The sequence below is a fragment of the Engraulis encrasicolus genome, chromosome 3 (genome assembly GCF_034702125.1).
Source record: "Engraulis encrasicolus isolate BLACKSEA-1 chromosome 3, IST_EnEncr_1.0, whole genome shotgun sequence".
Classification (NCBI taxonomy): Eukaryota; Metazoa; Chordata; class Actinopteri; order Clupeiformes; family Engraulidae; genus Engraulis; species Engraulis encrasicolus.
In genome coordinates, this window is record NC_085859.1 from 53,209,243 (window position 1) to 53,223,565 (window position 14,323).

General features: G+C 43.2%; 1 protein-coding gene across 1 annotated transcript in view; it reads right to left on the bottom strand.

Moving 5' to 3' along the window:
• Positions 1 to 608: 608 nt before the first annotated feature.
• The window catches only part of rictora (RPTOR independent companion of MTOR, complex 2 a), a 42,052-nt gene continuing 28,337 nt past the window's right edge, over positions 609 to 14,323 (bottom strand). The window contains exons 32-38 of the mRNA XM_063195697.1: positions 8,543 to 8,720; positions 7,582 to 7,657; positions 7,118 to 7,351; positions 6,467 to 6,628; positions 5,146 to 5,269; positions 4,604 to 4,742; positions 609 to 4,293 (exon numbers count right to left, since the gene is read on the bottom strand). Coding sequence (XP_063051767.1) covers positions 4,222 to 4,293; positions 4,604 to 4,742; positions 5,146 to 5,269; positions 6,467 to 6,628; positions 7,118 to 7,351; positions 7,582 to 7,657; positions 8,543 to 8,720 — 985 coding nt within the window. The 3' untranslated portion in view covers positions 609 to 4,221. The remainder of the gene's footprint in view (positions 4,294 to 4,603; positions 4,743 to 5,145; positions 5,270 to 6,466; positions 6,629 to 7,117; positions 7,352 to 7,581; positions 7,658 to 8,542; positions 8,721 to 14,323) is intronic.

The window sequence follows — 14,323 nt, forward strand, 5'->3', positions numbered from 1 at the left end:
TTGTAAAGGAATCTTAGAAAAAAAGTTATTTTCAGGGGACCTAGAGAAGGTGGCGTCTGTTTTAAAGGTGGCTGCCTTCAATATAGGCCTAAAGTGCAGTGGGAAATCCTGGTTTGTGTTCATAAAAATACAGCCCTTGAAGGACTTTTACGGCCCTTGGAGGAATTTGAAGTGGCCCCTCAAATGAAAAAGTTTCCCCACCCCTGATCTAAATCATGTCTATATGCATTGAGTTGCCGCCATGTGATTGGCTGATCAGAAGTTTGTAGTTGGAACCGTTGCAAAGATGTGCCTAAATAAAGTGTCCGGTGAGTGTATAGTAGTGTGTAATATGACTATATGCCAATTTACCTGCCAATTTACCCACACTATTCCAGATTTCGTTTCAAGTGACTGCATTTATGGCTACTGTTACTGTTTAAGTTGTTATTTGGCATGTTGCTGATGATTTGGTGTTTGGACCAAAGGCTTGGAAAGAATAAAACATATTTTTACACCGATCTAACGGCATAGAGGTGCATTCTTCATTCTTTGTGCACAGCATGTGCAAAAACACATCAGTAGCAAATTTCTGCAGGGAACAAAAGAGTACCACAAAGCCTTGTTCATTGTCTTTTTTTCTCTTTTTAATAATATATCCCTTTGATTGTATGTTTGTTAAGGTCAAGAGAACCTAAACATACTGTACACATTATACAAGGGAGTCAAATTCAGCAAAAAAGGAGAAATGGGGAAGGGGGGGACCCAAAACAAGAAAAAAAGTATTTTAAATTATACTTGAAATATTATCTTAAGGAAAAATATAAATATTTTTTCTGTCTTTTCTGGTTTCTCGCTCTCTCACGCTCGCTCGTGCTCTCACTCACTCACCCTATAGTACACATCATACATCATCATCATCATCACACCAATCACCTCAGTCAAAATATTTTAAGTGATCAGCAAGTAATCTCTACATATCCAAACAGGTAGCAGCATATCAAAACAAAAACAATGACAAGAATCAGGGTGATGGGGTGAGAGTGGTGTGGGGTGGGGTGGGGGGGGTGTCCTCAAACAATCCCCCTTACCACCCCCACAAACCACCACAGGCATCTTACATGTACTCTTAGAACATAGTTACTTCCACCTTGTTGCATTGTGGAGAAGGGGGAAAGACGACCAATTGAAACATGTACAGCGGTCAACGAGACGGGTGGGGGTTACAGCAAGTGTAGTTTGAAATGCATGATCCTTGATACGCAGTGGTGGAGTGTGTGAGAATGTGAGAGTGTGTGTAAGCCAAATAGAAACGCATTGAATGTCCGTGCCTTGTCTTGTACATCTTTGACAGATGTTAAAAACTGCCCGTCATCAGTGCCTAGAAGAAAACATGCGTACTTGACCAGAAAAAAAAAATTGTTGACTTGCTTCTGTTCTGAGGAAGCAGAGATGTTTGTGAGGAGACAGCGCTTACACAACTGCTCCTCCTTACTAACGGTGACATCGCATCTGAACAACTGGGCAGGCGACAATTTGTTTTTTTTTGACAATAGAAAAGTTAAGACTACTGTAAACATCTGAAAGAATCCGAGATTGGACAAAAGCCAGCTTTAGCTTTTCGGGGCAGCTGTGCAAGAGTTCATTCTAACAGTGTCAGTCGTTCCAATACATGGTCTCATCCCACGCGCGCACGCACACGCACACGCACACACACACACACACACACACAAAACAAACACTGTACAAGTTACATCCATTAGCACATCAAAACAAATTTTTTTAAAGTTTTTTTTTTCCCAAATGATACTTTTTTTTATGGTTCTGAAGGCTAGAGAGGGTACCCTGGATGCTGTATGGCCTTGTGGAGGACCACAGTGTCTGCATTTTACAACCACACAGTGCCCATACTTAGGTATTTGGCTTCAAGATAAGATTAAAAAAAGATTCATGGCAACAACAATTCTTAGTTTGTTTGTTTGATTTTTTTGAAGCCTAGAGAAGAAAGCAGACATGATGTCACTTTGGTGACCTACATAGCACTTACTATGTAGTTATGTCGTAATTGTTTGTTTGTTTTTTGACTTTGTCCTGCTCTAGTGGAATGAAGTACTAAGTCTTAGCAAGAGAGGAGGTAACTACATCCCCTCAACACTTGAATGTATCTGTTGTTGGCATACACAAGTATGGTATAATGGAACTGATCCAGAAAAGAACAGGGGAAAAAAACTCAACTTACAGCCGTTCGTTTCAATGTCATATTGCTAGTTCATCTGTGCATGTGCAAATTGCATGGGTGATATTTAGCCTGCTTGGTGCACAATGGCGTGCTAGCAGAGCACCTCCCTCTGGTCAAAACGAGGCACTACACCACACTCCACTTCACCACCAGATTGATAGGTGTGTGTGTGTGTGTGTGTGTGTACACTGCGCCAAGTGAAGATGTGTTTTCTACAGTCAAGTACGTGAAATGTGACTGTGTTGCGCAGCGCACGACAAAGAAAAAAAAAACCTACTAATAACAACCTGCCTTCATGACACCTCCCAACTGAGAACAGTACCAAACAGCTGAAAATTAAATAACAACAATAATATTAACAATAATGATAATGATGATGAGGTGGAGGATGATACAGCGTTCTCCGGGAAAAAAAAAATAATAAGAAGAAAGAGGGAAAAAAGAATGGCATGACTGAAGAATGGAGTGTTCCATTAAGGAACGGTGGCAAAATGTGGTGATGGATATGTGATTATTTGAGGGTTCTAAATACAAAAAAATGCACCATAAAGTATTAAAAAACAAAACAAAAAAATGCACAATAAATAAGATAAAACAACCGTTTGCTGTTGCAGTTGAATGTGGTCTCAGTCCATTGACTAGATGCTTTAAAGGAGAATGATTAACAAAAAAAGAAAACCAGTGAAATCATCCGATAGTTTTGTGGTGAAACTGAGAGGGATAATCAGTCCTTTGTGATGCTCCGTCTCCGCTTTGGACAACTCCAGTCTCATGTAGTGTTACGAGAAATACTAACCCATGTATGCTTTTTTAATCCAACAACTGTGCCAGTATTTTGCATCCTTTGTCATGAATGTCAAGTCCTTCATTATAAGTTCAATGGTACGTTTAAAAAAATCTGCTTTGTGTTTGCCGTAATGCTTAAATTGGTTTGTTCAGGTTTACAGGGTTGAGTTTGTGTTCTTTGTTCAACAGAGTCCAGCCATAATATTTGGTTAATTTGTCTTTGTGACAGCAAGCTATGGCCACTTCTTTGACTGTTTTTTAAGGTTGTTTTTTTGCCGTTGCGGTTTCATGCTCTCTTGTGTTGCTCATCCCAGCTCTCTCAACCTCTGCACTCCTCTTCCAACACAGCAATAGAGAAAGACAGGGAGAGATTGCTTCCCTATTTTACTGTTGTTCCACCTCACTCCTCCACATCCCCTCTTCCTCCTCCACATCCTCCTCTTCCGCCTCCACCTCCATGAGTGTTCATCTCCCGTTCTTCCCGTCCTCTTCTCAGTATCACTTCTGGTCATCACTCCTGCACCCTCATGGTTCCTTGGTTCCTCTGGTCATCATTCCTGCACCCTGGTGGTTCCTTGGTTCCGCTTCCTTTGGGTATCGCAGCGTTCAGATGACAGATTCCCGTTGACTTTGCATGTGCAGACGCCACATGCATTGTGGAGACAGTCCGCTCTGTTGCCTCCAGAATGTTCAATTTTGACGGTTGCGGCGGGTCTGTCAAATCAGACACTGTGTAACAGACAGATGTAACACACGAGAAGAGAACCCCCGTTCTGTTAGACACACCTTCCATCAACCTTCACCGGAGGGAGGAGGCCAGTCTGAAGGAAGAGCATGCCTCCCAGAACACTCGTGGTTTCTGCTGTCCCCACATGTGGGAGACTTGCGTGTGGCATTGGTGGTGGACAGCTGCCCTGGGCCTAGGGAGAGAGGGGGCCCAGAATCAGGTCCCCAATACATTATATGTAGGGCTAGTGATGAAAAGAAGTGAATTTATAGCCCTGATTGTATGTTTTGAGGGTCAGCGGTCCAGACTGCACTCGCTGTTTCTCTGGTGTCTCCTCTCTGGTGTGGGTGAGTGTGTGTGGCGTTGGTGGATGAGGAGGAGGAGGGCAAGGGAAAAGGAAAAAAACTCTGCTGTGTGTGATGAGGTATCTCTAGGGAGCACGGGGATGATGGTGTGTGTGTGTGCGTGTGCGTGTGTGTGTCTTTGAGATTCAGGGCGCAGCAACAAAGTCTTCCTCCTTCTTTGGTGCCATTGACAAGATGGTGTCAGCCTCATCATACATCTTGGAAAAGACAAAATAACAACAAGGAAAGAAACGTAGGTAAGATATCAGATAACTTTCCAAGTACCAGTAAATATTTGTTGGGGAATGAAAATTCCTATCAGGAATGACTCTTATACAATATCTCATGATAAAATAAAGATTTAAAAAATATAACAGGGGAAAAGACTAAAAATGCAATACTAAAAATGATGGACTTCGAGCTAAGGGGCCCTTAGCCCTTAGAGTGCTTAACATTAGAAACAGTTACCCTTTACTTTATCAAAAAGTTGTTTGAATAACTAGATTGAACATATGAAGGGGTCCTTACGAGGCTAAACTGCACGTCCTGGAAGAGCTCCTGGATGAAGCGGCGGGAGGGCAGGCGGAACATGCAGTGGGCCAGCAGGTAGGAGACCTCTGAGTACAGGCAGATATCATCAAACGCATACGGAAACTTCTCCTTTATCCTGCAGAGAGGGAAGGAGGAGAGGAGGAGAGGGGTTAGGGAAGATACCTGAGAACAGGCTATCACTAATAGAAGTAATTCACTTATTACATCCAAAGTGATGTATTTCTCATTAACCACTAGGCCATGGCTGCCCCACACTCAGTAATAGAACTCGCTAATGTTATTGCATACTTAAGTTTTCAACCAACATTAATGCACACGCACACATTCTCTCCGGTCCCATGTCCTACACATATCCACACCCTCTCTCTCTCGCTCGTTCTCTCTCTCGCTCGTTCTCTCTCTCTCTCTCTCTCTCTCTCTCTCTCGTCCTTTGTCGCTGATGGAGGAGCTGAGGTTCACCACGAGCCACAACAAGCACACACGCACATGCACATGTGCTCGCACACATGCACACTTACGTCAGCAGGCCGGTCTCGTGTCCTTTGGTACCAACAGAGGAGCTGAGGTTGACCACGAGCCGTAACACTTCTTTCCTCAACAGCACTCGCGACAGGGGACTGTCTTCACACCCCGGCCTCACACCTGGACAACACACACACATGGCAGAGGTAAGAACGGGTAAAAAAATCCAAGCCCGAACCGACATGGGCCCATGGGAATTGGGCCGGGCCCGGCCCGAGGCCGACTAATTATTGGATGTGTAGGCCCGAGCCCGAGGGAAGCCCGAAATTTCAAATTTTATTTATAAGGAGGGGTGATCTATGATAACAAATCAAAGCCCTTAAATTAAAGCCATTAAAGTATTTTGTTACGAAATCTAAGTTAAATAGACTGTATAAACATGCAGGCCATCTTTTATATTTCTGTGTATGCTGCACTGCAGTGCACAGAGGTTACATTAAGCGATAATCCATCATTGACGCTTTTTTTAAGAGTTGGCGGAAAATTTTAAGGGCGTCCGTCATTTTGACCGGCTGATCATTGGGCCATAAGCCACAGCAGCAGTACGACCTTAAAAATCTAGCGCGGCACTTTCACAGAGAGAGACAGCGAGACAAAGAAGAACAACGACGCGAGCAGCAGAACAGGAATGAAGGAGTTCTTGAATTGCCATTGCAAGAGTTTATTAGGCTACAGTATGTGTCGGGTTGATGAGGCGACCTCTATTTTTTGCAGACCACGCGTCTCTCGTGGCCAAAACACGGCCGAAATGCCTCAGCGCACTGTGATGGGAGGGAGAGGCGAGGGAAAGCGCGTGCATTCTAGCAGCAGGCACTGCACTGCTGGATTATCAACTGACGTGGAATATTATTAACGCACAGCCTACATAGCCTATTTATTTATTTAAAAAAAAAAAAAAAAACTGTCAACGATAGAGAAGCCGAACCCGACCCTACCCGAACGTAATGAGTGACATTTCAGGCCCGACCCGACCCGAAATTGGCTCGGGTTCGGGTTCGGGCTCGGGCCTGGGCCAAAAATCATAGGTCTAACACATGGACATGAAAACATGGGGAATCACACACACGGACACACAAGAATGGCATTGCATTTCTTCACTATTGAAGAGAAAAATAACACTCAGTGATGCTTTTATTTTATGGTCGCATAGGGGGAGGTTAAAAACAGTAAATATGCAAATTTAGGATCTTGGTGTGCACAAGATATTCACACACTTGCCCCTTAGTGAACGGTCCAGATCATGGGAAAAAAATGCCTAACATGAATGTACTGTATGCAGTAAATGAAATGACAACAAACGGCGGCGTCTTGGCTCACCCAGGACGATGTTGGGGGTGGGGGTGGGGGTGTTGACGCTCTCGCCCGACACGGCGTCGCTGCAGCCCGACACCCCCGAATACTTGGACTGGGGCACCACCTCCAGGTGGTTATGGCTGCTGCTCGGACCGCACCATGTAGGGAACTGATTGTCACTCACATCTGCAACAAAGTGGTGAGAAGGAAACATTAGAAAATGCTAGTAATGCAAAGTTGTACATTTCTAGCTACTAGCTGCTCCCATACAATTCATTGATAAGTGCTTGCTTGGAACTTAAAGCAATACCAATTAGACTGACATGGACTAAACAGTCTGAAAGTCGAGAATGGCTCCAACTTTTGAAATTCCAGTGAGCGAGGCACGGTTTTCCTAGCCTGGTTCACACCAGACTGTGTGTGTGTGTAGCTTTGGTGCCCCCTGGTGGCGCAGAGCTACACACACACTGTCTGGTGTGAACCAGGCTACGGTTTCCCTGGAGCAGGGTGAAGTTTCAGGTGAGCTGGGAACGTCTTTTGAGCGGACCCATCGGATACAACTTTGAGCGACACAGCACTTAAGAGAACATCCACGTTAGGGGTGAGCTGTAATTCTTGCCCGCTCAGCTCCGTTTGTTATATTATGTACTGTATAACACAATGTTGCAGCCTCACCGTTGCGGTTGTGTGTGGAGTTGAGGTGGTTGCCAGTGCCGGTGCCGGTGCCGCTTCGTCCCACCACGGCCAGGCCCACACAGTAGAGGCAGTTATCCTCACAGTGCTCCTGCAGCCCCGTCTCCTCCTGGTGCGCCTCCTCTCCCTCCCCCTGGCCCTTCTGCTCAGGACGGCTTTTGTCTAGAAGCTCGGAGATGCTGAACTGCGTCTTCAGAGGAGGGCCCGACACGAAGCCTGAGCATGTGGGAGAGAGAGAGATAGGAGGTTGGATTAACGAGAAGTTATTTTGGTCTAACAGTCAATAACAACTGCGGTTGAAACAACTACCGAAAAAAACCCACTGGTTTTACAGTGTAATTTATCACAAAGATGCTTTCTAGATATGGCTCATTCAACAAATGCGATGTTGAAATGTCAGAACACATGTAGGTTTAATATTGCATGGGGTAGTTTAGAGGCATTACCATCTGACTCTCCAAAGAATTTTTTCTCCCCAGACGTCGGGCTTGTTCGCTTCTGAAAGTACGAGGACTCCTTAATCTGGTGAAGGAAAAAAAGAAAAAAAACCCACATACATTAGGACCACTGCCAAAGTCAAATATCATTATAATCAACAGTAAACAAGAAGGATCACCGCACACTGGTGGACTTGATTTTGCTGCTTTTGGTAACACTTTACAATAACGTCCTATTCACAGCTTTATAAACAATTTATAAATAATGAACTAATTATCAACAAAATGTTTACAAATGTTTATAAATGGGCAAGAAATACTATGTTAACACAGCAGACACAGCACAGTCGCAGCGGTCCTGGAAGGTTGTGACCTCCAAAGACCAAATGGCATGAAACCACATAAAACTGACACAGTAGAAGTTGATTCCCACTCCACTGTGCAGTCATAGTTTGGTTATTACTCATTTACAAACATTTGTAAATGCTTTGTTAAATGTTAATTGTTATTAAATGTTAATAAAGTGTTTATAAAGCTGTGAATAGAACATTATTGTAAAGTGTTACCCTGCTTTTTATTCAGTGTAGGTGAACGCGTTTCGCCTTGCGCTTCCTCAGGCTCACTTTGACATTATGAACAACTAAAGAAGCCAAATGTACAATTGTTCTTTTCTAAATTCTAAAATCTTTCTTGCTCTGGTCAGATGGCCCCTGTCCATGTCATCAGGAGATCCGATTGGACAATTCCAACACACGGGAACACGTCCAGCACACAGGTAACTCTCTTCATCCCAGGCAGACTGCAGATTCATATTCTTTTTTTTCATGATTATTTTTTCCCCCACCCGTGCATTACTGGGCCAGATGGAAATCGAGTCTGGAGGTCCACGAAGCATGCAATTTCAAACTTCCTGCATCCTTAGCACAGATACAAACATGTCAACTTTCTGTGTTTTTAAAACATTACCAACCTGGAACATGTCGTTGATGTCGACGGGGAGCGCGAGGCCGACGTAGTCATCTGAGCAGCCATAGGTGGCGCTAGAGACCATGGAGCGCACGGAGGAGGAGCGCTGCAACGTGGCGTGGTTTATAGGACTCAACAGGTCCTCTTTATCCAGAGAGGCAAAACTTAGAGCCTTCAGGAACCTACCGAGGAGGAGGAGAGAGGAGATGTGGAGGAGGAGGAGAAGAGAAGACAAGGAGGAGGAATTAGTGGAGGAGAAGAGGAAGAAAAGGAGTAGGAAGAAGAGGAGTAGGGATGAGGAGGAGGAGGAGGAGGAGGAGGAGGAGGAGGAAGAGAACATGACAGAGGCGGAAGTGGAGGGGGAGAGGCAATGGGTACCATGTGTGGATGAGCAGCACAACTAAAGTCACACTGTCATCATGTTTTAATGCGTCATGTTTTTATCAGGTGAGCTTGGCCAATACTTGCAAGTTTACCTGGGAACCATTCCATCAACGCCGTTAACCCCAAATCCGAGCTCAAGTCGGTTAACTGCGACATTTTTAGACAGAGATCCGTTTCATCAGTCTTGCTAACCTGAAACTCAGCTGAGTTGCCAAGGTAATTTATGCTCCAACTCAAACCTGGTAGCTCCGAGGTTTAACACCAGGCTAAATGAATCAGTGTTACAAAAAAGTGGAACCTGTAGGAAACAGTGTCACAACCGGCGCGTTCCGCTAAATTCCCCCATCATTTTACAAGATCAAAGCGAAACGGCCTCTCTATTTAAATAATCTATGGTGTGATGATGCCAGTAAAAACTACAAAAAATTTACCATTGTCTTTCATTTCAGTTGATTTCTGATAATTAGCGAATTTGTTCAACCTTTTATTGTCTTTACAATAATATCACATTGCACAATTCCTTTCTCGGAGAACAAGACGTGAATGGCCTAGTGGGCAGGTGTGCTGCGTAATACAGTATGTGGTCGCGCCGGGCCGGGTTCAAGTCTTGCATGGCGCATTTTATAGAAATTAAAACTTCATAACATACATTTGCCTATTCTCTGATTTGTTGTCTCTTTGTGGCTGGCTTCTTTCTCTATAAAGCAATAGGCCTAAAGTTAAATGCAGAGCTTTACATTTCACAGACAATAAAAAAACTTCTTCACAACCACCTTGCAGACGCCAACGCTTGGAGTTTGCATTGCAATGATTCAGCAAATGCTCTCTTGCTCGTAAGCGCCGCTGAATTCAGCGGCAATGATGGAATGGTCCCCTGGACCTTTTCTGTGCGTGAGTGTGTGAGTTAGTATTTCGTGTGTACGTTCAAGTTAGGGAGAGGGTACTCCAGCAACCTACGAAAATCCTTACCATCACACACTCACTTGAAAGATCAACCTTGGCTTTAAAAAGTAAAAAAATGCCATGTTTTCCATCAGGTAGATGAGTTCGGTTCTTATTAGAATAGGTGTGCAGCATTAATTGAATCAGTACATGTGGCAGATTTGTTGTCTACTTTCTGAAACCTAAATCGACCCCTCTGCAGAAACTTTTTTTTAAAGTTTTGGTCTTTGATTAATTATTTAGTTTACAAATTTCACAATAAAACAAATGAGAGGAGAGCAGAAAGTGTATTGGACTATCTAAGCTATTGAAGGGATTCACAATTCTCAACTAAAGCGAGTGGACACACCAAAAAACAATACACAAGGTGATGTTTAATCGCTTACACGCCAAGATCAGGTGAGTTGGTGGCACAAATCATACTTACCAAATCAATTCAATTTCAATTCAATTATTTTTCAGGAGAAATTCAAGTTGAATCATCATAAATCAACTTAAAACTACAGACCAGACAAATCTGATGATCCATCAACCTGAATCAGTCTGATCTGATCTGAGCACGGCAATCAAATGGACAGTTTCCATGATAACACTCCATTAGACTTGACACAGGCTACACTACAGCACACCAGTCAAACTACCATGAAACTACCATGAAACCAAACTCCAATTCTATGTGTAACTAACTCTATATGTGGGTCATTTCACGTGAAATCAGACACTTTGGGACCCGACCGACCCGGATTTCGATCATACTTGGTGTGCCTTTTCAGTAGCAAGGTAGCACCCCAGAACTGCATTGGTTTGAATCTGACACTAATATTAAGGGAGAAACAGACTAGGAAAGGTTCACATGTGAGGGTAGGACACTATACATTCAGCCTTGAATATATCAGTCAGTGTTAGTCACAAAAAGATGCCTGTGGTGTTGTTTGAAAGCTCTTTTCTGGCTCTACATATTACACAATCGCCTTGGAATACAACTACTCTCAGAATATGAATTATGATAAATTGAAAAATTAAAAATGTAATATCTAAAAAACTCATATTTTAAAATGGCCAGTTCCTTGTCCAAACGTAGCCGGCAATGTCATGAGCAGCACCTAAAATGCTGGTGTTCGGTTTGTTATTCATTTCAGAGAGAATTTGACTCACAAATATGGCGTCATACAGACCACTTACTAATAATATGGTAATACCATAGTAGCATCACATGACAAAACAAAAACAAAACAAAAATGGTCAGTGTCCATGGTTTCAGAAACTAAGGCAGATGTCCATTTATACACACCAAATGATGATATGTGAATTTTTGAACATTCCTTCTCTGTGTACCTGTGCCATCTTCCCTTTACCGTACTTTAAAGAGATAATCAATGGCTACACTCTCCTTTTGTACTCTACCAGTGCATTTGAAGCAGCAGCTGTGTCTTTTGTAGATAATGTATAAGTACGTCCCTTTGCAGTTACAGGTTACACTACCAGAAGCACATCCTGATGATCCATGACAAGTCTATCTAATCTGAAGGGAAAAGTGAAGGATGGAGATGGCCCATGAGGATGCAGGAAGTTCAGTTTCACCTCTCCAGTGCTCGGCATACATTCCTCAGCACATGCTAGCCACCAGTTGCCATCATATACAGCTACAACATACCCTTTGATGCTTGAAAATGTAACACATTCCTTTACTGAGCTCACTCTTTCAACTCTGCCTTCTCTGAATGCTGAAAATGGCCTAACTTCCACTGTGTCCATTGACAATGGGCAGAAGCTGTGTAGTTTTTGAGTACCTGGAATAGTTATTGCAGATTCAAACCTTTTCAACAGGTTCTCAGCTTCATGATGGTACATCTCTGTTGTGGCAAACTGGCAATGGATGTTCTTGACATTATCCTTGACTGACTCCCTTGAACCAGGAACGTTTTTAAAACTATAGTTTTATAATTCAAGATGCTATTCAATCATTTCACTGGAACAACCAGTGCAGGCCACAATCCATCCATTTGTATGCTACTACCAAGATCAGTTGAAACTGGGGAAAAAAATCTAACAACAAAACAGATTTTTTCCCCCAGTTTCAACTGATCTTGGTAGTAGCATACAAATGGATGGATTGTGGCCTGCACTGGTTGTTCCAGTGAAATGATTGAATAGCATCTTGAATTATAAAACTATAGTTTTAAAACGTTCCTGGTTCAAGGGAGTCAGTCAAGGATAATGTCAAGAACATCCATTGCCAGTTTGCCACAACAGAGATGTACCATCATGAAGCTGAGAACCTGTTGAAAAGGTTTGAATCTGCAATAACTATTCCAGGTACTCAAAAACTACACAGCTTCTGCCCATTGTCAATGGACACAGTGGAAGTTAGGCCATTTTCAGCATTCAGAGAAGGCAGAGTTGAAAGAGTGAGCTCAGTAAAGGAATGTGTTACATTTTCAAGCATCAAAGGGTATGTTGTAGCTGTATATGATGGCAACTGGTGGCTAGCATGTGCTGAGGAATGTATGCCGAGCACTGGAGAGGTGAAACTGAACTTCCTGCATCCTCATGGGCCATCTCCATCCTTCACTTTTCCCTTCAGATTAGATAGACTTGTCATGGATCATCAGGATGTGCTTCTGGTAGTGTAACCTGTAACTGCAAAGGGACGTACTTATACATTATCTACAAAAGACACAGCTGCTGCTTCAAATGCACTGGTAGAGTACAAAAGGAGAGTGTAGCCATTGATTATCTCTTTAAAGTACGGTAAAGGGAAGATGGCACAGGTACACAGAGAAGGAATGTTCAAAAATTCACATATCATCATTTGGTGTGTATAAATGGACATCTGCCTTAGTTTCTGAAACCTGGGACCATGGACACTGACCATTTTTGTTTTGTTTTTGTTTTGTCATGTGATGCTACTATGGTATTACCATATTATTAGTAAGTGGTCTGTATGACGCCATATTTGTGAGTCAAATTCTCTCTGAAATGAATAACAAACCGAACACCAGCATTTTAGGTGCTGCTCATGACATTGCCGGCTACGTTTGGACAAGGAACTGGCCATTTTAAAATATGAGTTTTTTAGATATTACATTTTTAATTTTTCAATTTATCATAATTCATATTCTGAGAGTAGTTGTATTCCAAGGCGATTGTGTAATATGTAGAGCCAGAAAAGAGCTTTCAAACAACACCACAGGCATCTTTTTGTGACTAACACTGACTGATATATTCAAGGCTGAATGTATAGTGTCCTACCCTCACATGTGAACCTTTCCTAGTCTGTTTCTCCCTTAATATTAGTGTCAGATTCAAACCAATGCAGTTCTGGGGTGCTACCTTGCTACTGAAAAGGCACACCAAGTATGATCGAAATCCGGGTCGGTCGGGTCCCAAAGTGTCTGATTTCACGTGAAATGACCCATGTAGAGACACGTTCTTTGTGGTTTCTGAGGGTAGGAGTGGGGTGCTATACAGGACAGCGTTTCTCAAAAGTGTCATTGCTAATCACTCCGTGACTTGGTTGATTGTCAATGTGAAATTAATTTAATTAATCTAGCAGTGACACTGTTGAGAAACAGATGCACCCCAGTACAGGGGTAGTTCTCGAGTACACCATATCACCAAAAGTATTCGCTAACCTGCCTCGACTCGCATATGAATTTAACGTCCATCCCGTTCCCAACCCATAGGGTTCAATATGATATTGGTCCATCTTTTGCAGCGATTACAACTTCACCTCTTCTGTGAAGGCTGTCCTGCAGGAGTGCGTTTGTTATTTTTGACCATTCTTCCAAAAGCGCTTTGATGAGGAGGACACTTAACCTGGTTCTCACGCGATGGTTGCTTCCAACCATCTGGAACATTGACAATCGCTTAGCTCTGGAAAGGCGCGGGTGTGTTCAAAACAGCTCGAACCTGATTGGAGAATTCACGTGGCTTTTTTTGAATCACTACTACTTCAACCACTGACTTGTATATAACCCGCCCCGCGATCTCGCCCCGCGATTCTGATTGGACAGGCCATGAAATATCTGATGCCGTTTGGGCTCGTCTAAGATTTCCAGACCCTCGTGCGAGCTCACAAAGTTTAACGAAGATGCACGAAGCACGAAGGGTCTGCGTGAGAGTCAGGCTAGAAGACACTCACTGATGTTGGTCGAACATGGAATTGTTCAAAAATGTTTTGAACACACTCCTAAACCTTGTGGACAGTCTTCCCAGAAGAGTTGAAGCTGTAAAAGCAGCAAATGGTGGACCAAGATCATATTGAACACTGTGGGTTAGGAATGGGATGGCACTTGAGGTCATATAGGTGAGTCAAAGCAGGTCAGCGAATACTTTTGGTAATATAGTGTACGTCTACAAAAGAATTCAATAGGAATGACAGACCATCATGTGAACGATGGGGCGCCGCTTCTCTACCAGGGCTCTACTCTAGGTCTGGGTTTTGGGGGGTTGGCTG